This window comes from Chiloscyllium plagiosum, unplaced genomic scaffold (genome assembly GCF_037043375.1).
Source record: "Chiloscyllium plagiosum isolate Xiang-an unplaced genomic scaffold, Cpla_swu_hap1 HiC_scaffold_9, whole genome shotgun sequence".
Lineage (NCBI taxonomy): Eukaryota > Metazoa > Chordata > Chondrichthyes > Orectolobiformes > Hemiscylliidae > Chiloscyllium > Chiloscyllium plagiosum.
In genome coordinates this window covers 45349735-45374760 of record NW_028270147.1, presented here as the reverse complement: position 1 = coordinate 45374760, position 25026 = coordinate 45349735, and the positions used below count along the sequence as shown (strand labels likewise).

At 40.8% G+C, this 25026-nt stretch overlaps 1 protein-coding gene across 2 annotated transcripts in view; it reads right to left on the bottom strand.

Annotated features, from left to right (window-relative positions):
- The window catches only part of echdc2 (enoyl CoA hydratase domain containing 2), a 29482-nt gene extending 23437 nt beyond the window's left edge, over window positions 1–6045 (bottom strand). The window contains exons 1-3 of one of the 2 annotated variants that reach the window (XM_043699177.2): window positions 5772–6045; window positions 3604–3671; window positions 2719–2806 (exon numbers count right to left, since the gene is read on the bottom strand). In XM_043699177.2, the coding sequence (XP_043555112.1) occupies window positions 2719–2806; window positions 3604–3671; window positions 5772–6027 (412 nt within the window). In that variant the 5' untranslated portion in view covers window positions 6028–6045. The remainder of the gene's footprint in view (window positions 1–2718; window positions 2807–3603; window positions 3672–5771) is intronic. The other variant, XM_087990589.1, reaches the window with a different exon arrangement.
- Between the last annotated feature and the right edge of the window lie 18981 nt (window positions 6046–25026).

The window sequence follows — 25026 nt, the reverse complement described above, 5'->3', positions numbered from 1 at the left end:
GGTGATGTTCCAAGATTTTAACCTAGCAATACTGAAGGAATGCCAATACATTTCAAAGTCAGGGTGGTGAGTATTGCAGATACATGGTATTCCCATGTACATACAGCCCTTATTCTCCTAGATAGTAGTGCTAGAAGGTTTGGAAGGTGCTGTCTAAGGAGCCTTGGTGAATTTCTGGAGCATATCTTGTAGATGGCACACTCTGCCACTACTACGACGACGATAGAGCAAGTAATGGTTTGTGGATATGATGCCAATCAAACAAGCTGCCTTGTCTTGGATGGTGGTGTGAAGCTTCTTGCATGTTACTGAAGCTGCACTCACCTAGGCAGGCATGAATATTCCATCAAACTCCTGACTTGTCCACTATTTCCAAGGTACATGCTTCGGGCAGTCAGGAGTAAAGTTACTTGCTGCAGACTTCCTAGCATCAGACCCACAGTAATACTGCAGCCACAGTATTAACATGGGTGAACTACTTCAGTATTTGGTCATTGGTAACTTAGGCATGTTTGTGTGTGCACACAGTGCAATGGTGAATATGGTCATTCAGAGAATGACACAGCCATGTTAAAAATTGCCAATAATTTAAAATCAGTTCAATAAACTATTTTAAAATTCAATATATTTTTAACTTTGGAGGTTTTCAATCATTTGATTTGAAATAAATTTGCATATTGCAATCATATTTATAGCATTATCAATTCTCATGTCACCACCGAGCAGAACCAGTTATATAATGCTATATCAATGTCTACAATGCATTGCTAAAACTGCAGAGTGTAATAGCCCATTGCTGGACTGCTCCAGAAAGGTGCAGGATGGGGCTTTACATCAGTGCTTGCCTGCATGGAAGGAATTTCGTAGCCAACCCCAAATAAGTCTGGATGTTGTCCAGGTGTTGCTGGATTTAGATATTAGCATTAGTGAATGGTACTAAACATTGTGCTATCAAGAGGAAACATCCCCACTTCTGACCTTATGATGGAGGGAAGGTCATTAATGAAGCAGCTGAAAATGGCTGGACCTAGTACACCACCCTGAGGAACTCCTGCAGGGATGTCCTGGAGCTGAGATGACTGACCATGGAAAATAAAGAACATGAAAGTATGGGAAGGGTTAAAGCACGAAGACCACTGGCAATCTGTGGTCTGTGGAAGGCAGGATGGGATAAGAATAGTGGAACATTCTTACACCAATTAGCAAAGTAAGGTTAAGGCTGAAAGGTCACTATGGCAAGATGAGTTAATACAAGTAATAAAGCAAGTTTCTCTGTTAAGTGTTATTATGACAGGATTGGGACAATAAATATTTGGGACATGACATTAAAATATCTAATTAATAGTAGAGTCAGCTTGAGACAGGAGACTATTGTAACAGATGGAATAGCTAAACATCTATCATGACAGGTTAGTCTGGAATAGAAAATCATTGTAGCAGAGTTAGCAATAAATATCTAACCGTGACATTAGAATAACATTAAGTAGAATGTACAACTAAAGAGATAATGGGAACTAACATCACTGGTTTATTGTGAAACTAGAGTGAGGTACTTTAATTAATATAGTTGGACATGCTGATAAGCTAACAGAAACATGATAAAAAGTATATAAAAATCCACAGACTCTGAGGTTCGGGGGCATTCGAGAATCTGCTTTCTCAGTGTCACAGTTTTTTGTTTGTAAATAAAAGACCTACTTCTTGAAGAACACTCTGCATCTCCTGGTGATTCTCTACATTTTCTCCACAACAACCTCCAACAATCACTCCAAATATTGGAGGGATTTCCCTGATTCCTATTGACCCTAGTTTTGTATGGGCTGCTGATGCTACACTTGATGAAATGCCTTGTCATTTGTCAATGGCCGTTTCACCTTACCTCCAGCATTCAGCTTGTTTATCCATATTCGGTTCAAGGCTGTAATAAGGCCAGGAACTTAGTGTCAGTGAGCAGGTTAGTGCTAAGCAACAGGTATGGGATAGTGCTGTTGGTGACACCTTCAATCACCTTATTGATGATCGAGAGTTGACTGATGGATCAGTAACTGGCTGGGTTGGATTTGTTCTGATTTTTTGTGTACATACCTGGCAGTGTTTCACATTGCTGGGTAGACACCAATGTGATGGTTGCACTGGACCAGAGTGACTAGGTGTGCAGCAAGTTCTGCAGCACCCACAGCCTTTGCAGTATCCACAGCCTTAGCTGTTTTTTGCTATTTTGTGGAATGAATCAAACTGGCCGAAGTCTGCACCTGTGTTGCTGGCGAGCTCAGAGACAGGCTGAGATGGATATAAATCACTATGTTTAAATTTCATGCATAGAATTTATTTAGAGAATTATTAGTTATTATTTAAAAAGGCTAGATTGTAGTTTATTAATAACACACTATTTATAATACATGATTTATATATCTCAAATAAAAATATCACACATAACCAAGTACATTAATATGTTTCAATTTAATATTTGAAATATTTAGGCTATATTTTAATAATTGTATTATCACCCACTTGATTCTTGGTATGGTAGCTCCTTATCAAATACGGAGCCATGATTTTGCTACTTAAATTTCTATCAGAAAGATTAGAGGAACCCAAACTCAAGACTTCCAAATTACAGCAGGATCTTGAATGTATAGGAGGATGTTCCATCATCGTGACAGAATAATCCTACCTTCAGACTCTAGTTACAAAATACTCCAAACGTAGAGCTCTTACCTGCACAGAAAACTCCTTTGATCTGACTCTTAAAGAGTACCACACGCACACTTTTGTCGTGACACAAATCTTCAACTGCTTCTTCGAGCTAAAAACAAGTAATCAGTTCCAGTTTTTCATTGTAGATCTTGTGAATATTGATAAGGATGAGGAAAATCAAACTTCTCCCATGTAAACGCTCTTGTCAGAAGGCTTGATCAAAACTGATTAGTGTATTGGCACAGGTATTAAAAGAGACAAAGCAATCAAAGGAAAGGGGAAAAGTGAGCAACAAGAAAGAGAAAACTTGAAAATATTCATCAGGTAACAATACAAATTAAGAGAGGAGGTCTTTCTTAGATGAACATTTAGTGAAACTGTCTAAATAAAAACCAACATGCTTTGCTCCAGATTTTCCTGGAATTTTGCTTGGTGCCTTAGGTTATAAAGACCATCTAAAGATCCAACAAAATAGAAGACAATGCAACAAGTGAATCATTAATTATGATTGTCTGTATTTTCCTGGGACATGTTATCATCCTGTTTGAAAACAGTGATTAATTATCATTGCTCCATCCCTCCCACTAAAATCTATGTTGATCGTGATTGTCTTAACTTTACATCAATACAAGTAAAAGTTCCAAATATTTTACATAGGTCTCCAGTTACAGAAAAACTAGCAGGTCTTTTTCAGAGTTAGAAATCTTCCTCCAAAGTGGCAAGATTCATCCTAAAGTTCAGCTTATAAAGTCCAAAAGTGATCAAAACATTAAGTGGGAATATAACACAGTTACTTTTGTTTCAAGAACTAAATGTTAGGAGTTAAACCACAGGTAATATAAGAGGACAAGTTAGACACTCCAAAAATACATTCTTTTTAAGAAAAGGTAATAAGACTTCACACACCTGTGTAACAAATACATTTCCGAGGGAATTTCTTGCATGAGGTCTGTTCATTAAAACAGCTGTAATTCCTTAAAGAAATTAAAGAAAAAGACTTCAGGATTGCAAACATCAATTTTGTTTCCACACTTAAGATTCCTCAGTTTGTTCTTAAAAAGCAGCACATAGCTATCAGTATTTTTGATTCATACAGAACTAAATGAGTACAATGAGGTGCTGCACATATACCACTTCCAAATAAACATTTGTCCAGCTTCCACTCCATAAACCATTCATGGTGGACTCAATTCATTTTAATCTTCTATAGGTGACAGAAGTGAAAAGCATTTCATAAGATGATGCTTTGGTTGATCACTATCTATTTGACTTCAAATAAGAAAGCCTGCTAAACTTCTTTATTTGAAATTTAGAAGGGAGTGTTTTAACATTTAAACTGCTGGGGCTATGTTCTCTATCCAATGCCCGTGTAACACCAGTTACAGGATGAAAATGTAATGCAAGAGGTATGACAGCAGCAAAAAACATAGCTGTTGGTTTTAACCAAATTAGTTTTCATGTTTAGTTTTAGGGCAAGAAAAGTAACACAAGGCAATTTACAAGGCAAAAGTTTTCTTTTAGGAATCACCTTGCTTCCACCACACAAGGTTCTACAATCAGTGTCTGCCATGGATTTGAGCACATTGCAAAATCTGGGACAAAAGACAGCTAACAATTAGCACTTGCTGTCCATCACATTGTTGCTTCCCACAGGCCTAATATGAGCTTTTAAACAACAAGCAACAACCTATGATCAATGGACATTTAAAGCATCACCCTCCAATGGATCTGTATGGGTAAAGTAAATAACAACATGTTTATTCAACCAGATTCAAGAATCCTCACTGAGAAATACAGAGTCTGAACAGGCAGTGAATGTCCAATGAAAAATCATGTACAGAAGGCAAATTAAAAATATGAAAAGAGACAGGAGGAAAAATAATAATTTTAAATCAACAGCAAAACTCTGAAGGAATGAGACTCAATGTTACAAAAGTGAATTTTTAGTGTTAGAGAGAATGGTTTGTGGTAAATAGATATGTCACAATAAGGAATAGAAGATGGAAGAACAGAAGTAGGCCATTTTCCTGAGGGTGGAATTGAACCCAAGTCCCTAGCTCTGTGAGATTACTCACAATTGAGCCACCCTGCCACTTAAAAGATGGTGCTGGAGTGTGGTGACTCTTTGCATATAACACGCAAAAGAAAACTTCACTGTATTGTTATATTTGTGTGGTAATAAATCTAAATCTAAAACAAAGGCCAACATTCCATTTACCTTCTCTATTACTACCTGAAGTTGGATGGTAGCTTTTTTGTGATTCATGCACCAGGACCCCCAAATCTCTCTGTTTTGCAGCTTTCCATATTTTTTCTTCACTTAAACAGTATCCAGCTCCTCTGAATTAACAATTAACTAATGTTAATATATCACTGATGTTTTAGTGAATGAGCTCTAATTTTCCTGATGTGCTTAATGTTTAATTAGTAGTTTAACATTTAATTTTTGCCTTTATTTGTAAGTGAAAGCTCATCTCTCGACACGATAGTAGTGTGGCAAAGCTTTTAGTAGTGCAAGTTCACAACAACATCCCAACTTCACTGTTTTAATGTGCATGAGTGAATGTCAGAAGTTGATTCACATTAACAGTAAACGTCTAGGCCTTTACCTATGCTGAAACTTCAGTGTTGTAATGAGGAACACTACACCGTAAGAAGTGCTACTTTACAAATGAAATAATAAACCTTGGGTCATCATCTCTCACATGTCAAATGGACGGAACAAATTCCACAGAACTATTTGAAAAGAAGCTAGTGACATCCTCCAGTCACCTACGTAAGGTGACCTTCAATTACCACCATTCACTGATTATTTAAATAAAAAGGACTAAAGTGTTGACATTAGAATTCTGAAACTGCAATAACAAGCGCTGCAAATATTTAGATCAAAAAATATCCATGCAGAAGAACGAGATTTAATATTAAAGATAAATGCAAAACCGTTTTTATTCGAATTAGAATAATGATTTTACAGAAGGGAAACATCAGAAGTACAGTGTAGGAAGAAACTCTGCATTCCGTGTCCTCTCGAGCAGCGTGACTGTTAAATAATCGGCATGACGCGAATCTTTTACCCGAGTTCTCGCCCTGGAAATGTTGGATCTGGACTTCGGCAGCGCCACAACTCCCTGAGTATCGCCTTCTACCAACAGCTGGAAACATGACTTTACCCCATGCACTGCCCACCTCTCCTTTGGTTAAACAGCTTGTGGCATTCTGTAGGTTCATTCCTTTACCGAACTGCATAAACCCAACTTTGCCACGTCCAACCAAACACCCCAGAGAAACAAAATTCCTCATTGCTGCCACCGACATTTGCAATTCGTACATTCAATATCAGGCTTGCACAAGGAGGAAATCCCGCCTCAGCGACGATTCTATTGGATACAGCAAGAGCGTACTCACTATTCAGATCGGTTCGGTACAGCTAAGTATTATTAAGATTGAGGCAGAGATGGCCAATGAGTGATTACTAGCGAAACCTGTAATTAATCAGGAACGCAAATTGAATTTTAACTATTTTTGCAAAGAGAGATGAAGCCTTTCTCCAAGTGTACTTGGTGTTGACAACACCAGGTAGTCCAACATGTTTATTTGGAAGTACTAGCTTTCAAAGCGCTGCTCCTTCATCAGGTAGTTGTGGAGCAGGATCATAAGACACAGAATTTATAGCAAACGATTACAGTGTCATACAGCTGAAATCATGTATTGAACAAACCTCAATTGCTGTTAAGTCTTTTTGGTTCATTAACATATAAATCGCAGGACTTCTTTTAAGTCACGTTCTTGAGATAACTTAAGGTTTTATGAAAAAGGTGACATCTCAGCTCAGATGATGTATTAAAGGTGTGTGTTAGAGTCTGTCTATATCTTAATCTTGAGACAGACTGGTCCTGTTTCCAAAGTATAAATTTATAAAATGTTATACGGATTGACTGCCTGCAGATTGCGTTTTTTTGAACAAAATAGAATGTATCTGCAAATACAGAGGAATATACAGAATGACATGGATGGGGAATATTTTGTTTGGATAATCGAATGTTTGGATAATCAAATGCCGGATAACACAGTTTAGCCAAGTATCGGGACCTTGCGATCTTGTTCAGATAATCCGAAATTGGGATAATTGCATTCAGATAATCAAGGTTCCTCTGTATAATTCTGCAATTGCAAATTCACCCCGTAGACTAATGTATGTGTGTGAGAGTGTGTGTGCAGGTGAGTGTGTGTTTGCGTGTGCATAATTGGTAAAGTGTGTGTGTGTGAGTACATGGAGTATAAGCCTTGAGAGGCTGTGTGCGTGGGTATGAGTGTGGGGGGTGTATGTGTGTGTATGAGAGAAAGTTTGCATGAGTGTGTGTGTATGTAAGAGCGCGCGTGTGTGTGTCTTTAAGAGGGTGTACAGTGTAGTGGGTCACCTGTAGTGTGACATGAACCCAAGGTCCCGATTAAGGCCATGCTCATGGGTACCGAGCTTGGCTATCAGCCTCTGTTCAGCCACTCTGCATTGTTGAGTATCCCAAAGTCCACCTTGGAGGATGGACAACCAAAGAGCCGAGGCCATATGTCCCTGACCACTGAAGTGTTTCCCAAATGGGAGGGAACACCAATGTCTGGCGAATGTTGCGTAGTGTCTATTCACTCATTGTCATAGTGTTTGCTCGTTCTCAACAATGCACCATGCCTCGAGGCATCCTTGCCTGCAACAAAGGAGATACACAATGTTGGTCGAGTCACAGGAGTACCTGCTCTGTGCATGGTGGGTGGTGTCCCCATGGATAATGGTGGTATCCATGTTGACACTTCGACATGTCATGCATTGGTTGACATGACAGTGTTGTACGGTCAATGTTGTCCTGAAGGCTGGGCAGTTTGCTGTGAAAAATGATCTGTTTAAGGCTTGGTGGTTGTTTAAAGGCGAGAAATGGAGATGTAGGGAAGATCTTGCAAGGAGCTCATCCTCATCAATAATGTGTTGCAGGCTGCAAAGAACATGGCATAGTTTCTCTACTCCTGGGATGTATTGAACAACGAAGGGTAACCTATCAGTTGCATCCAGTGTCTGCCTCCTGAGAAGGTCATTATGGTTTCTCGCTTTGGCACCTCGGAACTGGTGATCGATGAGTTGAACATCGTACCCTGTTCTTATGAGGGCATCCTTGAGCACCTTCAGGTGTGTGTCGTGTTCCTCCTCATCTGAGCAGATCCTGTGTGTGTGTTGGGCTTGTTCATAGGGGATGGCTGTTTTAATAAGTTTAGGGTGGAAGCTAGAGAGGTGCAGCATTGTAAGATTATCTGTGGGTTTGCGGTAGAGTGAGGTACTGAGGTGCCCATCCTTGATGGAGATGCATGTGTCCAAGAATGAGACACATACTAAAAAGTAGTCCATGGTAAGTCTGTTGGTGGGATGAAACTTGTTGATATCAGTCTGTAGTTGTTTCAGTGACTCCTCTCCATGGATCCAGGGGAAGAAAATGTTGTCAATATATCTGGTATACAGTGCTGGTTGGAGGTCCTGTGCAGCAAAGAAGTCTTGTTCGAACTTGTGCATGAAAATGTTGGCACATTCGAGTGCAGATTTGGTCCCAATGATGGTTCCATGTGTCTGGATTGACAAGACCAGTCAGAGAACAAAATAAGTCTTCATGTTGTTATGTAAGAAGCACATACGTATCGAGCTTTAGATTATTACAGCACAGAAACTGGCCCTTCAACTTATTGAGTCCATGTCAGTAAACAAGTACTGATCTACTTGAAAATGTTTCACAGCACATTATTCAAAGCCTTGTATTCTGTGGCAATTCAAGTAATCATCTAACTAATTCCTAGTTGTTTCAATGGTTCCCACTTATACTGCCCTTTCAGGCAGTCAGTTCTAGATACCCACCATTGTGGGTGAGAAATTATTGTATAAACTTCCCGTCCCTTGTTAATTGACCCCTCCACTAAGGGGAAAAGTTTACTCCGATTGACCACCTCAATATTCCTCATAATTTTGTAGACCTCAGTCAGGTTCTCTGCTTAACCTTCTCTGCACCAAAGAAAATGAATCTAACCTTTGGAGTCTCTCTTTAGCTGAAATGCTCCAGCCTGGGCAATATTCTTGTGAATTCCTCTGCAGAGCAATCACATATGAAGGCAGACATGTTTTTATTCATTCACGGATCTGCGTGTTATTGGCTGGGTCAGCAGTGATCAACCTGTTTGCCCTTAAAAAGGTACTGAGCTGTCTTTTTGAATTCTGCAATCCATTTACTGTAGGTAGCTCAAATGCCATTCCAAAATTTTGACCCACTGACACTAAAAGAATAGTGATACATTTGTAACTATGATTGAAGAATGGCTTGGAGGAGAATATATGCAGCTATTGGTTTTCCTATATAGATGCTGCCCTTGACCCAGTAGATGGCAGCAGTTGTGGATTTGAAAGATATTGTCTAAGGAGCCTTAGTGACTTTCTCCAGTGTATCTTCAAATGATACACACTGTTGTTACTGTACACCAGTGGAGGACTGAGTGAATATTTGTGGATATGATGTGAATCATGTGGCTGCTGTATCCTGGAAGTGTCAAGCTTCTTGAGTGTTGTTGGAGCTGCATTCATCCAGCAAGTAGATTTAGATTTAAATTGGATTACAGTGTGGAAACAGGCCCTTCGGCCCAACAAGTCCACACCGACCCGCCGAAGCGAAACCTACCCATACCCCTACATTTACCCCTTACCTAACACTACGGGCAATTTAGTATGGCCAATTCACCTGACCCTGCACATCTTTGGACTGTGGGAGGAAACCAGAGCACCCGGAGGAAACCCACGCAGACACGGGGAGAACTAGGGGAGAAGTATGGAATATTCCACTCACTCTTGGCTTCTGTCTTGTAGAAGAAAGAACTTTGGGGAGGCAGGAGGTGAGTTACTTGCTGCAAGGTTCCTAGCATCTGACCTACTCTTGTAGCCACAGTATTTACATCACTAGTCCAGTTGGCTTTATAGTCAATGGTTTGTGGGCGGCATGGTGGCACAGTGGTTAGCACTACTGCCTCACAGCGCTAGAGACCCGGGTTCAATTCCCGCCTCAATCGACTGACTGTGTGGAGTTTGCACGTTCTCTCCATGTCTGCGTGGGTTTCCTCCGGGTGCTCTGGTTTCCACCCACAGTCCAAAGATGTGCAGGTCAGGTGAATTGGCCATGCTAAATTGCCCGTAGTGTTAGGTAAAGGGGTAAATGTAGGGGAATGGGTGGGTTGCGCTTCGGCGGGTCGGTGTGGACTTGTTGGGCCGAAGGGCCTGTTTCCACACTGTAAGTAATCTAATCTAATCTAACCCCCCAGGAAGTTGATGGGGGTGGGGAGAATTCAGGGATATGCAGTCATCAGTCAACAGTCTCACTTTTGACCTTATGATAAAGTGAAGGCGTTATGGACCAGGTCAGACCCCTCAAAATATTTGGGTAGCTTAGATCCTTTTTCTTATTTTAAAGGTAGATATGAAGTGGGTGTTCCAGGTGTGATACAACTAGTCAAACCACTCAGCTTTAAGCAAAACACAAATTTATTTAAACACTATAGTTAAAACACAAACAAAGGAAAATGGAATTTAGAACAACTTAACTATTGGAAAACTTACTTGACCCGATATAGCAATTATTACTAATTAGCAGTTCCAGTATAGTAACATTCCATAAACACAGCCCGTGGCAAAAAGGTAAATTCAAACACAGATTCTCTACAGGCAGGATTCCAATTCAGGAGGGAACAATGAGAGGTTTCAGAGAAAGTCAGTTAAAAATTATTTACTGAAGCTTGCAATCCTTCTGTCACACAACGTGTGACTGCTACAGCTAAAAAAACTTGGAAAGTTCTGAATTGGGAGAACTGGCCGCTCCCATTCCATTGTTAAACTGTTTTAGCTTTCTAATTCGTTGGAGTCTTTGGTGCCTCTGCCTTTACAATCTCTCTTCAAAAAAAACCCAGACAAAATAACCTTTTTAAAGTGACAGCATCATCACAAAGGTCATTGACGTAGCAGCTAAAAATGTACGGACAAAGGTACACCTGCACTGAGGAGCTCCTGCAGAGATATCCAAAGCTGACTGCAGGTATATTCCAACTAGCGGAGAGTTTTCCCCAATTCCTATTGACTCCAGTTTTGTGAGGGCTCCTTGATGTGCCACTCTGCCAAATGCGACATTGACACCAAGGCTGTCAGTCTCACCTCAACTCTGCAATTCAGCTCTTTTGTTTATATTTAGCTAAGGCTAAAATGAGGTCAGGAGCTGAATGACCTGAGCAGAACCCAAACTGAGCTTCAATGAACAGGTTAATGTTAAGCAAGTGCTGCCTAATAGCACTGCATAACACCTTCCATCACATTACTTGACAGAAGACTGACAGTAGACTGATGGACAATAATGGAATAGGTTGAATTTGACCTCCTTTACATCTACAGGACATACCCTGACAATTTTCAACATTGTCAGTAGATGCCAGTGTTATAGCTGTACTGGGACAGCTTGGCTATTAGCACAAGTTCTGGGGAACAAATCTTCAGTACTATTGTGGGAATGTTTTCAGTCCTCATAGCTTTTGTAGCATCCAGTGACTCCCATTTCTTGATATCACATGGTGTGAATTGAATTGGCTTAAGACTGGTATCTTTGAAACTGGGGATTACTTGAGGCAGCTGAGATGCGTCATCCACATACGCTTCTAGCTGAAGATTGTTGTGAATACTTCAACCTTGTCTTTTACACTTGTGTGCTGGGCTCCCCCATCATTGAGGATGGGGATATTTCTGTAGCCATCTTCTCCAATGAGATGTTTGTCCATCATCATTCACAGCTGAAGGTAACGACTGCAGAGATTAGATCTGATCTGTTGGTTATGAAATCCTGTTTTGTATCATCACCAGGTTGACAACTCATTTTTGGGTATGCCTGTTGCTGCTCCTGACATGCCTTCTGGCGTAATGGTAATATTTGAAGAAGCCCTTCCTGAAGAAGGGCTTTTGCCTGAAACGTCGATTCTCCTGCTCCTTGGATGCTGCCTGACCTGCTGTGCTTTTCCAGCAACACATTTTTCAGCTCTGATCTTCAGCATCTGCAGTCCTCACTTTCTCCTGGTAATAGTTGAGTAAGGGGTATGTTGGGGCATAAGTTTGCAGATTAAGAGGATAGTTTTGTGCCTGATGACTCACAGAGCTTCATGGATACACAGTCATGACTTTCTAGATCTGTTTGAAATCTAACCCATTTAGCATGGTGATAGTATCCAAGCATTTAATGGAGGCTATTCTCAATATAAAAATTAGGATTTGTTTCCACAAGGACTGAGCAATTGTCACTGTTAGTGATAACTGTTACGACTCACTGCCCTCCACAGAGTCAGTCTTGCAGCTATGACTTTCAGGATCAATACTGTTGCTGCCAAGCCATTCTTGGTGGTCTGCATTGGAGACTCCCATCCAGAGTGCATTCCATGCCCTTGCCACCCTCAGTGCATCGTCGAAGTGCTGCTCAGTGTGGAGGAGCACGGATTTAGCAGCCAAGAGGGGCGATACCTGGTTTCCTTGCCTCTGTTTGACCTAATTCTGAGACTTCGATAGGTCCAGAGTCAATGTTGAGGTCATATAGGACAGCACCCTCCTGACTATATACCACTGTACCACCACCTTTGCTGCGCCTGTCCTGCTTGTGGCACTGGGCATACCCAGGGATGCTATCTGTACCATGAATATGATTATGACTGTCAGGCTGTTGCTCGACTTGGGTTTAAGACACCTCTCCCAATGTTGGCACCAGCTCTCAAATATTAATAAGGAGGACTTAAGGGTGAATAGTATGTTGCATTTCCAGTGTCTCAGTCCATGCTGACAAAAAATGATCCATCCAGTTTTATTCCACTCAAAAAAGCAGGTCAAAACCAACATGGCTACTTACCATCCAAGGGGCAAACTCTTAATCATTAAAGGGTGAAAGAGATTGTTGGCAGTGGCATCAAACAGCAGTTGTACAACAACAACCTGCTCTCTGATATTCATAATTTGGGTTCTGTCAGGACCATATTGCTTCAGATCTCATTACAGCCTGAGTCCAAACATGGATAAAACAGCTGAATTCTAGAGGGGAGGTGAGTGTGACTGCCCTTAACGAAAGGCCTGTTTCCACACTGTAGGGAATCTAATCTAAAATCTAATCTAAATGACCATAAGGCATAGGAGCAGAAATAAGCCTCACACTTTGTCTACTTTAAGATAAATTATTGTCTAATGTAGATATAATGAGAGGAGCCTCATGCGGAGTGAAAATATCAATTGACAGTTAGGTCAAGTGCCTTGTTTCTATGCTGTAAATTTTAAGTAATTTTATACAAATATAAACTTTCCATAACAGACTTGTTTTTACATTTTTGTAAACAAGAAACTTAACCATAATATCTCTTAAAAGCAATCATTTATATCATTGAATTAAATCCCCTTGTAGACATATCACTTACACCATCAGTCCAGCAGGAAGATGCTACCTTTTGGTGTGATGAATAAAAGTGCATAAAAATGTTTAATACAATTCAAACAGCAGATTCCCAAGATTAAGTGGAAGTCTACTAATGTAACGGAGGTACTTTAAGCTGATACATTAAAAGTTGAATACAGAAATTAGATGAAAGCCTAGAGCTTGTGCAATAGTTAAGAGTACTTTAGATGGGCCAGTTTTTGTCCAATGTGTGCAAGGAGGGTTTCTTGACACAGTATGTAAACAGGCCAACAAGGAGCTAGGCCACATTGGATTTGGTACAGGGTAATGAACCCAGCCAAGTGTTAGATTTGGACGTAGGTGAGCACTTTGGGGATAGTGAGCACAATTCGGTTATGTTCACTTTAGCATTGGAAAGGGCTAGGTATATACCACAGGGCAAGAGTTAGAACTGGGGGGGGGGGGGGGGGGAGATAGAAAGAGACAATTATGATGCAATTAGGTAAGATTTAGGATGCAAAGGATGGGGAAGAAAACTGCAGGGGATGGGTACAAATGAAATGTGGATCTTATTGAAGGAACAGCTACTGTGTGTTCTCGATAAGTATGCACCTGTCAGGCAGTGGTGGGTGGGGGGGGGGGGGGGGGGGGGGGAGGAAGTGGTCGAGTGAGGGAGCCATGGTTTACTAAGAAAGTTGAATCTCTTGTCAAGAGGAAGGTGGCAGCTTACATTAGAATTATAATTACAAACTAGTTAGGAAAGACCTAAAGAGAGAACTAAGAAGAGCCAGGAGGGACATGCGAAGTCATTGGCAGATAGGATCAAAGAAAGCTCTGTAGTTTTCTATACATATAACAACAATAAAAGAATGAGAGTAAGATTAGAGCCAATGAGTGGTGGGAAGTTGTGCGTGGAGTCAGAGGAGATAGGGGAAATGCTAAACGATTATTTTTAATTGGTATTCGCACTGGAAAAATGACAATGTTATTGAGGAGAATACGGAGATACAGGCTACTAGACTAATCAGGATTGAGCTTCACCAGGAGATGGTGTTAGCAAATCTGAAAATTGTGAAAATAGATAAGTCCCCTCATCTGGATGGGATTTATCCTAAGATTCTCTGGGATGCCAGGGAGGAGATTGCACAGCCTTTGGCTTTGATCTTTATGTCATCATTATCCACAGGAATAGTGCCAGAAGACTGGAGGATAGCAAATGTTGCTCCCTTGTTTAAGAAGGGAAGCAGGGATAACTCTGGTAATTATAGACCAGTGAGCCTACTTCGGTTGTGGGTAAAGTGTTGGAAAAGGTTATAAGAGATAGGATTTATAATTATATGGAAAGGAATAAGTTGATTAGGGATAGTCAACAGAGTTTTGTGAAGGGTACGTCGTGCCTCAAAAACCTTAGAATTCTTTGAGAAGGTGACCAAATAGCTGGATGAGGGTAAAGTGGTTGATATGGTGTATATGGATTTCAGTAAGGAGTTTGATAAGGTTCTCCATGGTAAGCTATTGCACAAAATACGGAGGCATGGGATTGAGGGTGATTTTGAGGTTTGGATCAGAAATTGGCTAGTTGAAAGAAGACAGAGCATGGTGGTTGATGGAGGATCTGTTTTGGGTCCATTGCTGTTCGTCATTTTTATAAATGGCCTTGTTGAGGACGTAGAAGGATGGGTTAGTAAATTTGTGGATGACATTTAAGTTTGGTGGAGTTGTGACAAAGAATGTTGTAGATTACAGAGGGACATAGATAAGTTGCAGAGCTGGGCTGAGAGGTGCAAATGGAGTTTAATGCAGAAAAGTGTGAGGTGTTTCACTTTGGAAGGAGCAACAGGAATAAAGAGTACTGGGTTAATGGTAAGATTCTTGCCAGTGTACATAAGCAGACAGATCTCTGTGTCCATGTACATAGTTCTCTGAAAGTTGCCTCCCAGGTTGATAGGGTTGTTAAGAAGGCAGAGGGATAGAGTTTCAGAGCCATTGGGTCATATTGGAGCTGTTCAAAACTTTGGTGCGGCTACACTTGGAGTATTGCGTATAGTTCTGGTCACTGCATTATAGGAAGGATGTGGAAGCTTTGGAAAGGGTTCAGAGGCAATTTACTAGGATGTTATCTGGTATGGAGATAAGGTCTTATGAAGAAAGGCTGAGGGACTTGAGGCTGTTTTCATTAGAGAGAATAAGGTTGAGAGGTGATTTAATTGAGACATACAAGATAATCGGAGGGTTAGATAGGGCAGACAGTGGGAGCCTTTTTCCTTGGATAGTCATAGCTTGCACAAGAGGACATTGCTTTAAATTGAGGGGTGAAAGATATAGGATGGATGCCAGAGATAGTTCATTTACTCAGAGTAGTAGGGGAGTGGAACGCCCTGCCTGCAACAGTATTAGACGCGCCAACTTTAAGGGTATTTAAATGGTCATTGGATAAACATATGGCTGAGTATGGAATAGTGTAGGATAGATAGGCATCAGATTGGTTCCACAGGTTAGCGCAACATTGAGAGCCGAAGGGCCTATACCGCACTATAATGTTCTATGTTCTATGTAGATTAATTGGTTTATATATTCAATCCAGTGGTTGTTGTTTTCCAAATGTTTGATAATTTAAGTGCCTTGATACAATGATATTCACAAGGCGGCCACGATTGGAACAGTTGTTACAGTATAAACAGTCATTTAATAAAATCGCAAAGATTACTGTACAGGAAGAGTTTAAAATCAAAACAAACTCAAAATAGTCTAAAGAAGATTTTTGAGCTATTCATTTCATGTTCTTTTACGGGGAGAAATTAATCAAACATTAATTTCCTTGGCTTTAACATCATTAAACACAAATATTAAACATACACTTCAATTTGTTTCATAAGAGTGTACATGAGATTCAAACCCTCAAAATGAAAACAATGCATACTAGTCTTGTCACGTGTGCAAAGTGTGCTGTACATTTAAACTATCACTAGCAGTTAATATGAAGACATATATGCTCTGTTGATATCTGCTTCAAATTAAATTGTCATTAAAAAAATGACAAAAACACCAAATGCCCCTAATTTGAAAAAGCATCACCTTCATACTATTGTTTCAAAGTTGCTTCCAATTAGAGATTGACAATATATCAATAGTATTTACTAGCCATAATTTCTTGTTTACAAATTTGGTGTTTTATCTTTTTCCAAATATATTATTTAAATTGGTCACATTAAACAATTTAGCGATAATACAATGGAAAGAACATTTTCAAACGAATGCATCATATTTTAGATTTGATACCTACATCTTCAAAAAAAGCAACCAGTGCAATCATAATTAGGACAATGCATATTCTAAATTAGTTTCAAGATTTACATTAGCTAGAATGAAGTGCAACAAGTGAACTGAAGTTTATTTGGTAGCAGATTTTAATTTTGCTGGATAACTAGCAATTTAACATGAAAGAGTTTTGAAAACATCTTAAAAAAACCAGTCGGGAGCAATGGCTTTCTCAGCTAACGTGTACACCACCAATACAATAATCATGCCATTTTCAAACGTATTAATGTTTCCCACGGTGTTCATGGCCCCTCTATTCCACAAAGTATTTCATATTGAAAAAAATCTTCCATGTCCTTTAACATCTTTTATACCTCCCACTTTTCCAACCCTTTAGCCATTGACTCTAAATGTATATCAGACTGCTGAATTTCTGCTTTTGATGCACTTGGAACTTTCATGACACCCAACGACTCCCATTCTCGCCAGTAAAATATACATCCTTTCCATTTTTAAATCAAAGGGTTGCAAGCTTAACCATCCAAGGGGCTGGACTTTCCCTCTGGTGGATAGTAAACAGAATGCATTCCCAAGAGACAGGATGGGGAACAAGCACACCAACCAGTGGGGTCAATGTTTGGTTGCACCCATCTCCATTCCCTACTAGGGTGGGAGCCAAGAACGTAGTCCATGGTGTCTAAGTAATTATTACCATCATTAGATGTGACTCAAAGATATGATATTTCAGCTAAATAATCTGTTACTTTGGGAACATTTGAAGGAGGCATGATGGCTCAGCAGTTACCACTGGGGTTCAGTTCTCTTCTTAGGCTACTGTCTGTGTGGAGTTTGTACATTCTGTGTTTTCTCTCGGTGCTCCAGTTTCCTCCCACAGTCCAAAGGTGTGCAGGTTAGATGGGTTGGCCATGGTAAGTGTAGGGTTACAGGAGAGGGCAGTGTGATAGGCCTGGGTAGGATTCTCTTCAGAGTCAATGTGGACTCAATGAACCATGTGGCCTGCTCCCACACTGTAGGGGTTCTGTTAGTGGGATGGAAATTACAAACTCCTTTCTCTACTGCTACCTTCTTCACTCTCTTTTCTCTGTCCTCGTCATCTTTTCATTTGTCACTACATGAGGAACAATTATCTTTAGTCCAAAGCTATAAACTATTGCACCATTCACAACTGCATTCCACAACTACTTCCAAGATCCCCCAATGTTAAATCTGACCTTACAATTTTATTGGTTCTCCTTGTTTACTTCACTACAATCCTCATCTTTTTTATGGAGTTCACATCTTGTTGCCTTGAACATCATGCAACTCTAGATCCAGCTGAGCAAACTATGAATTAATGCTAATTTAACCCTTTCTGTTGGCAATATTCCTTTGCTCAATTTTCAAAACCTTTGTAGTAATTCTTAAGACAACTACTCTTAAAATCTCTCTACATGCCGTTCCATCTCCAATCTCCATTTTAAATTCTGAAGGGCGTGGATAGCATTCATCCCTCTAATTCTCTATCCACCCCTCTGACTACTTAATTCACAAAATCTGGCTCCCACCCTAACCACAAATGCTGAGACCACTTTTGTCAATGTCATCAGCAATATGCTAAATATCTGCATATTCTCCCTTCCTAATTCTTGGTTTTTTGATCTGTGGACCACACAAATTATCTCAACTTCTCTAATCTGGTTGATTGTGGCCTCATAGTTCTAATTCTACCCGTTAGAATATCTGTTACCTCCCCTCACCACAGCCATTCCTTCATAGTCATGTTGCATTCTAAGACTTGCTCTCCTATTCCTAACAATATTTCTGAATGCTGCTTGATATATACTCCAAAATCTAGTTTTCTCTCTCCAGTTCCATCTTAGCAGGGATGACCGTGGAGGAACAATGGTAGATATTTCTGTGTATAATGCTGAAGTTGTAGGATCAGTTCATTCCTAAAAGGAAGAAAGATCCCAGGAGGAGACATGGGCGGCCGTGGCTGACGAGGGAAGTTAAGAAACATATAAAGTTAAAAGAGAAAAAGTATAACATAGCAAAGATAAGTGGAAAAACTGAGGACTGGGAAGCTTTTAAAGAGCAACAGAGGATTACTAAGAAGGAAATACGCAGAGGAAAAATGAGGTACGAAGGTAAACTGGCCAATAATATAAAGGAGGATAGCAAAAGCTTTTTTTAAGTATGTGCAAGGCAAAAAATGGTTAGGACTAAAATTGGGCCCTTGAAGACAGAAACAGGGGAATATATTACGGGGAACAAAGAAATGGCAGAAGAATTAAATGGGTACTTCAGATCTGTGTTCACTGGGGAAGACACAAGCAATCTCCCTGAGGTAACAGTGGCTGAAGGATCTGAACTTAAGGGAATTTATATTTGCCAGGATTTGGTGTTGGAGAGACTGTTAGGTCTGAAGGTTGATACGTCTCCGGGGCCTGATGGTCTACATCCCAAGGTGCTGAAGGAGGTGGCTCGGGAAATCGTGAATGCGTTTGTGATTATTTTCCAGAGTTCAATGGATTCAGGGTCGGTTCCTGAGGATTGGAGGGTGGCTAATGTTGTACCACTTTTTAAGAAAGGTGGGAGAGAGAAAGCAGGAAATTATAGACCAGTTAGTCTGACCTCAGTGGTGGGAAAGATGCTGGAGTCTATTATAAAGGATGAAATTATGGCACATCTGGATAGTAGTAACAGGATAGGACAGAGTCAGCATGGATTTATGAAGGGGAAATCATGCTTGACTAATCTTCTTGAATTTTTTGAGGATGTAACTCTGAAGATGGACGAGGGAGATCTAGTAGATGTAGTGTACCTGGACTTTCAGAAAGCTTTTGATAAAGTCCCACACAGGAGGTTAGTGTGTAAAATTAGGGTGCATGGTATTGGGGGCAAAGTACTAGATTGGATTGAAAATTGGTTGGCTGATAGGAAACAAAGGGTAGTGATAAACGGCTCCATTTCGGAATGGCAGGCAATGACCAGTGGGGTACCGCAGCTTTTTACAATATATGTTAATGATATAGAAGATGATATCAGCAATAACATTAGCAAATTTGCTGATGATACAAAGCTGGGTGGCAGGGTGAAATGTGATGGGGATGTTAGGAGATTACAGGGTGATCTGGACAAGTTAGATGAGTGGGCAGATGCATGGCAGATGCAGTTTAATGTGGATAAATGTATGGTTATCCACTTTGGTGGCAAGAACAGGAAGGCAGATTACTACCTCAATGGAATCAATTTAGGTAAAGGGGCAGTACAGAGAGATCTGGGTGTTCTTGTACACCAGTCAATGAAGGCAAGCATGCAGGTACAACAGGTAGTGAAGAAGGCTAATAGCATGCTGGCCTTCATAACAAGAGGAATTGAGTATAGAAGCAAAGAGGTGCTTCTGCAGCTGTACAGTGCCCTGGTGAGACCACACCTGGAGTACTGTGTGCAGTTCTGGTCTCCAAATTTGAGGAAAGACATTCTGGCTCTTGAGGGAGTGCAGCGTAGGTTCACGAGGTCAATTCCTGGAATGGTGGGATTACCTTACACTGAAAGACTGAAGCGACTGGGCTTGTATACCCTTGAGTTTAGAAGACTGAGAGGGGATCTGATTGAGACATGCAAGATTATGAAAGGATTGGACACTCTGGCAGCAGGAAACATGTTTCCGCTGATGGGTGAGTGCCGAACCAGAGGACACAACTTACAAATATGGGGTAGACCATTTAGGACAGAGATGAGGAGAAACTTCTTCACCCAGAGAGTAGTGGCTGTGTGGAATGCTCTGCCCCAGAGGGCAGTGGAGGCCCAGTCTCTGGATTCATTTAAGAAAGAGTTGGATAGAGCTCTCAAAGATAGTGGAATCAAGGGTAATGGAGATAAGGCAGGAAGAGGATACTGATTAGGAATGATCAGCCATGATCATATTGAATGGCGGTGCAGGCTCGAAGGGCTGAATGGCCTACTCCTACACCTATTGTCTATTGTCTATTTATTTCAACAACTATCAATGGGTTATTGGACTGACAGTGCAAGAAATTGGGATCAGTTGCTGGTTGAGCTAGAATGAAAGTGTACAGTTATTCTGTTTTGTTCCACTCAACTATGACTTTATTTTCCAGTCCTATGGATAAAAATTCAAACACAACCTATCAACGTGAAATATCAATTTACAAGCTGTACTACAAACTACATTCAGAGCATGACTAAAATTACCTACTTTCACCTTTGGAACATCACTTACCTCTGTCTCATTCATCATTACTGTTTTGAAACTCTCCTCCACAATTGTTATGTTCCAATCGGACTTCCAGTGCCAATTGCTAATCATGCCTCATGCATTTGCATTACTGGTCCCCTGTGACTTAGTTCCCTCAACTTGGTCAGTCAGAGAACTTAATGACATCATGCCCTATATCTTGGAACTCCCCATCCACTGCCCATTTCATTTTGTTACAAATATTTGACAAAGTTAAAATTCACTACTTCAGGTGAGGTGCTGGAAGACTGGAGGTTGGCTAACGTGGTGCCACTGTTTAAAAAGGGCAGTAAAGACAAGCCAGGGAACTATAGACCGGTGAGCCTGACCTCAGTGGTGGGCAAGTTGTTGGAGTGAATCCTGAGGGACAGGATGTACATGTATTTGGAAAGGCAAGGACTGATTAGGGATAGTCAACATGACTTTGTGCGTGGGAAATCATGTCTCACAAACTTGATTGAGTTTTTTGAAGAAGTAACAAAGAAGATTGATGAGGGCAGAGCAGTAGATGTGATCTATATGGACTTCAGTAAGGCGTTTGACAAGGTTCCCCATGGGAGACTGATTAGCAAGGTTAGCTCTCATGAAATACAGGGAGAACTAGCCATTTGGATACAGAACTGGCTCAAAGGTAGAAGACAGAGGGTGGTGGTGGAGGGTTGTTTTTCAGACTGGAGGCCTGTGACCAGTGGAGTGCCACAAGGATCGGTGCTGGGCCCTCTACTTTTCATTATTTACATAAATGATTTGGATGTGAGCATAAGAGGTACAGTTAAGTTTGTAGATGACACCAAAATTGGAGGCGTAGTGGACAGCAAAGAGGGTTACCTCAGATTACAACAGGATCTGGACCAGATGGGCCAATGGGCTAAGAAGTGGCAGATGGAGTTTAATTCAGTTAAATGCGAGGTGCTGCATTTCGGGAAAGCAAATCTTAGCAGGACTTATACACTTAATGGTAAGGTCCTAGGGAGTGTTGCTGAACAAAGACCTTGGAGTGCAGGTTCATAGCTCCTTGAAAGTGGAGTCGCAGGTAGATAGGATAGTGAAGGCAGCGTTTGGTATGCTTATCTTTATTGGTCAGAGTATTAAGTACAGGAATTGGGAGGTCGTGTTGCGGCTGTACAGGACATTGGTTAGGCCACTGTTGGAATATTGCGTGCAATTCTGGTCTCCTTCCTATCGGAAAGATGTTGTGAAACTTGAAAGGGTTCAGAAAAGATTTACAAGGATGTTGCCAGGGTTGGAGGATCTGAGATACATGGAGAGGCTGAACTGGCTGGGGCTGTTTTCCCTGGTGCGTCGGAGGCTGAGGGGTGTCCTTATAGAGGTTTACAAAATTATGAGGGGCATGGATAGGATAAATAGGCAAAGACTTTTCCCTGGGGTCAGGGAGTCCAGAACTAGAGGGCATAGGTTTTGGGTGAGAGGGGAAAGATATAAAAGAGACCTAAGGGGCAACGTTTTCACGCAGAGTGTGGTACATGTATGGAATGAGCTGCCAGAGGATGTGGTGGAGGCTGGTACAATTGCAACATTTAAGAGGCATTTGGATGGGTATATGAATAGGAAGGGTTTGGAGGGATATGGGCCGGGTGGTGGCAGGTGGGACTAGATTGGGTTGGGATATCTGGATGGAATGGACGAGTTGGACCGAAGAGTCTGTTTCCATGCTGTACATCTCTATGACTCTAATATTATACTTGACTATTTCCAATCATTGGGTTCTTATTAATGCCCAAATCTGATCTCCAATGAGGAAGTATCGGAGAACACTTTTCTCTACAGAAGATATAAAGCACAATGCATGGTTGAAGGTGGTGAATACATAATCTGCATGTTCCTGAAATTTAAAAAGTATAGATGAAGAGAATATCTGTAAAAATAAATTTTCAAATAGATGTTGTTCATGGTAGCCAAAGATGCTTGCAATACTAAATTTTAGAATGATTTTAACAATGGGGATCATAAAACTATCTACTGAACGATATTTCACTTAAAATTTCACTTGAGCATTTGCATCTCCTACAACAAGATTTCACCCATAATTCTCTTTTTAAAATATTACTGTAAAGGAAGGATATGTTACAACCCCCTCATGGTCTAGATATTTTCTAATCAATCAATCTCATCAGAGATGGTGTTAACACACCTCTGGAGCAGGTGGGATTTGAACCCTTGTATCCTGTCTCAGAGTTAGGGATGCTACCACTGTTACAAGAAACCTCACACTCTGCCTCAACCCCATGGTCTACTTGAAGGCACATAAAACAGCTGGCTAGCCCACCATCTTCCCAACCAAATCCAAGCTGACACTATATTTTGGTGGGCATGACTAGGATCACCCAACCCATGCTTTAACCTATTGAGGTTCTTAAATTGCCAATTAAAGACTATTTGAGGGCTTCTTTCAGTTTCCACTGCAATGAATTTGTGTGCAAGGCAGAAGTGTTCAGCTCACCACTTCTACAATTTGGGGTGAAAAGCAGGAAGAGAATAGCTCCTTTGGAGTCCCTTCTGCTCATCAGTGCATCTGCCAAAGATAGTATCTCAACACCTTCTTGTGCCTCAACACCACAACCCCTGCCTCTCTTGCTCAGGTCCTCGATCCCTCCCTATCCTAAAACTCTGGACTTAACCTTCAGACTTAGTATCGATGGATTTTCTTCTTGGCACTCCTTTATAGTTCCAGCGGCTGTAGCAACTGTGCTGATTGGCTAACCACCTTGAAGTTGGAACTTCCTGTCCCTTAGAGGTAGAAGTCCCATTCTCACCTTGTTAAGGCACAAGTAATATGCCTGAACCCATCTCCAAAACATTCACAACATTGTGTTTGGTTAAATAAAAACTGTGGTGCGTAGTATTATCACAAGAAGACTTGAATGTCAAGTTTAGTTCATTGGATTCCTACAGTCTATTAAGAATGAAGGAAGGTAAAAGCATCGACCTGACCCAATGAATTATAGTTTCTGTTGTGCAATAGCACTGGTTTCTAATTCCCAAAGGGATTGTGCAAACCATTTTTGGAGTTTTGTGATTAGTTCCTCGTCTTGTATCAGCGTCTGCCTGTCTCTAGCTCTAAAAAGTTAATTAAAGCAGATAAATGACTATGAATAAAACATAGACAGTATAACCTGAGGTTTCAATATTTAACATTTTACAAAAGCTGAAAACTAAAATTATTCAATGGTTCTGTCTCTGACACTTAGCAATTTTTCTAGCCGTCAATATAGCAATGTCAATGACCAGTAAAATAAAAAGCTGTTTGCTTCAAAGAAATTGAAAAATAAACTCAATTATGTGAAAAAACTCTTTGACTTCATGCACTGTCATTAATCAAATGGCAGGAACTGTTCTACAGGATTCTGAACGCATCTGTCAAACTCAAATTATAGTCTATAGCCCATAGAGTATAGCAAAGACTCAATGTTAATTTTCCCAGGACAGCCAATTAATGGCCAGAAACCTGCCTCACTGTTTTTTAAAAAATTTATATCTATGTGGGAGAATACTTCTGGATGGCTTTAATAAGCTTTTATGAACTGGGTTGGCCACTTGTCACATGAATGTTTTACAACCCCATTACACCACAGTGAAAATGGCCTCAAGGTAGTAGGGTTCCTGATGAAGGGCTTATGCCTGAAACGTCAAATCTCCTGCGCCTCGGATGCTGCTTGACCTGCTGTGCTTTCCAGCACCACACTCGACTCGGAGTAGGAGGGAATCAAGGATTTGACACATGCTGGCGATATTAGTCTTAAGCACCTAACTGCCTCTGCTCCTGGTGGGGTTTAAAAATCAAGCCCATACATATTAATGGAATGTGACTTTTTTTTGTCAATCACAATGTTCTTCTTTTTAAAAGCAGAGTCCAATGGAAATATTTTGAAAGCTAGCATTTCTTCACATTTGAGCAGCAAATGTTAAAGGTTGACCAAATGGCACAGGTATATCCTGATAAATGAAAGTTCAGCACAATGAAAGTTCAGCCGATAGAATCAAAGTTCAGGGCAAAAATATCAAATCCAGTTCTAGGCCTTTGTCTGGTGGTCAAGTAAACATTTTAAATGTGGCATAGTGGTTAGCACTGCTGCCTCACAGCGCCACAGACCCGGGTTCAATTCCCACCTCAGGCGACTATCTGTGTGGAGTTTGCACATTCTCCCAGTGTCTGTGTGGGTTTCCTCTGGGTGCTCCGGTTTCCTTCCACAGTCCAAAAGTGTGCAGGTTAGGTGAATTGGCCATGCTAAATTGCCCGTAGTGTTAGGTGTAGGGGAATGGGTCTGGGTGGGTTGCACTTCGGCGGGAACTTGCTGGGCCGAAGGGCCTGTTTCCACA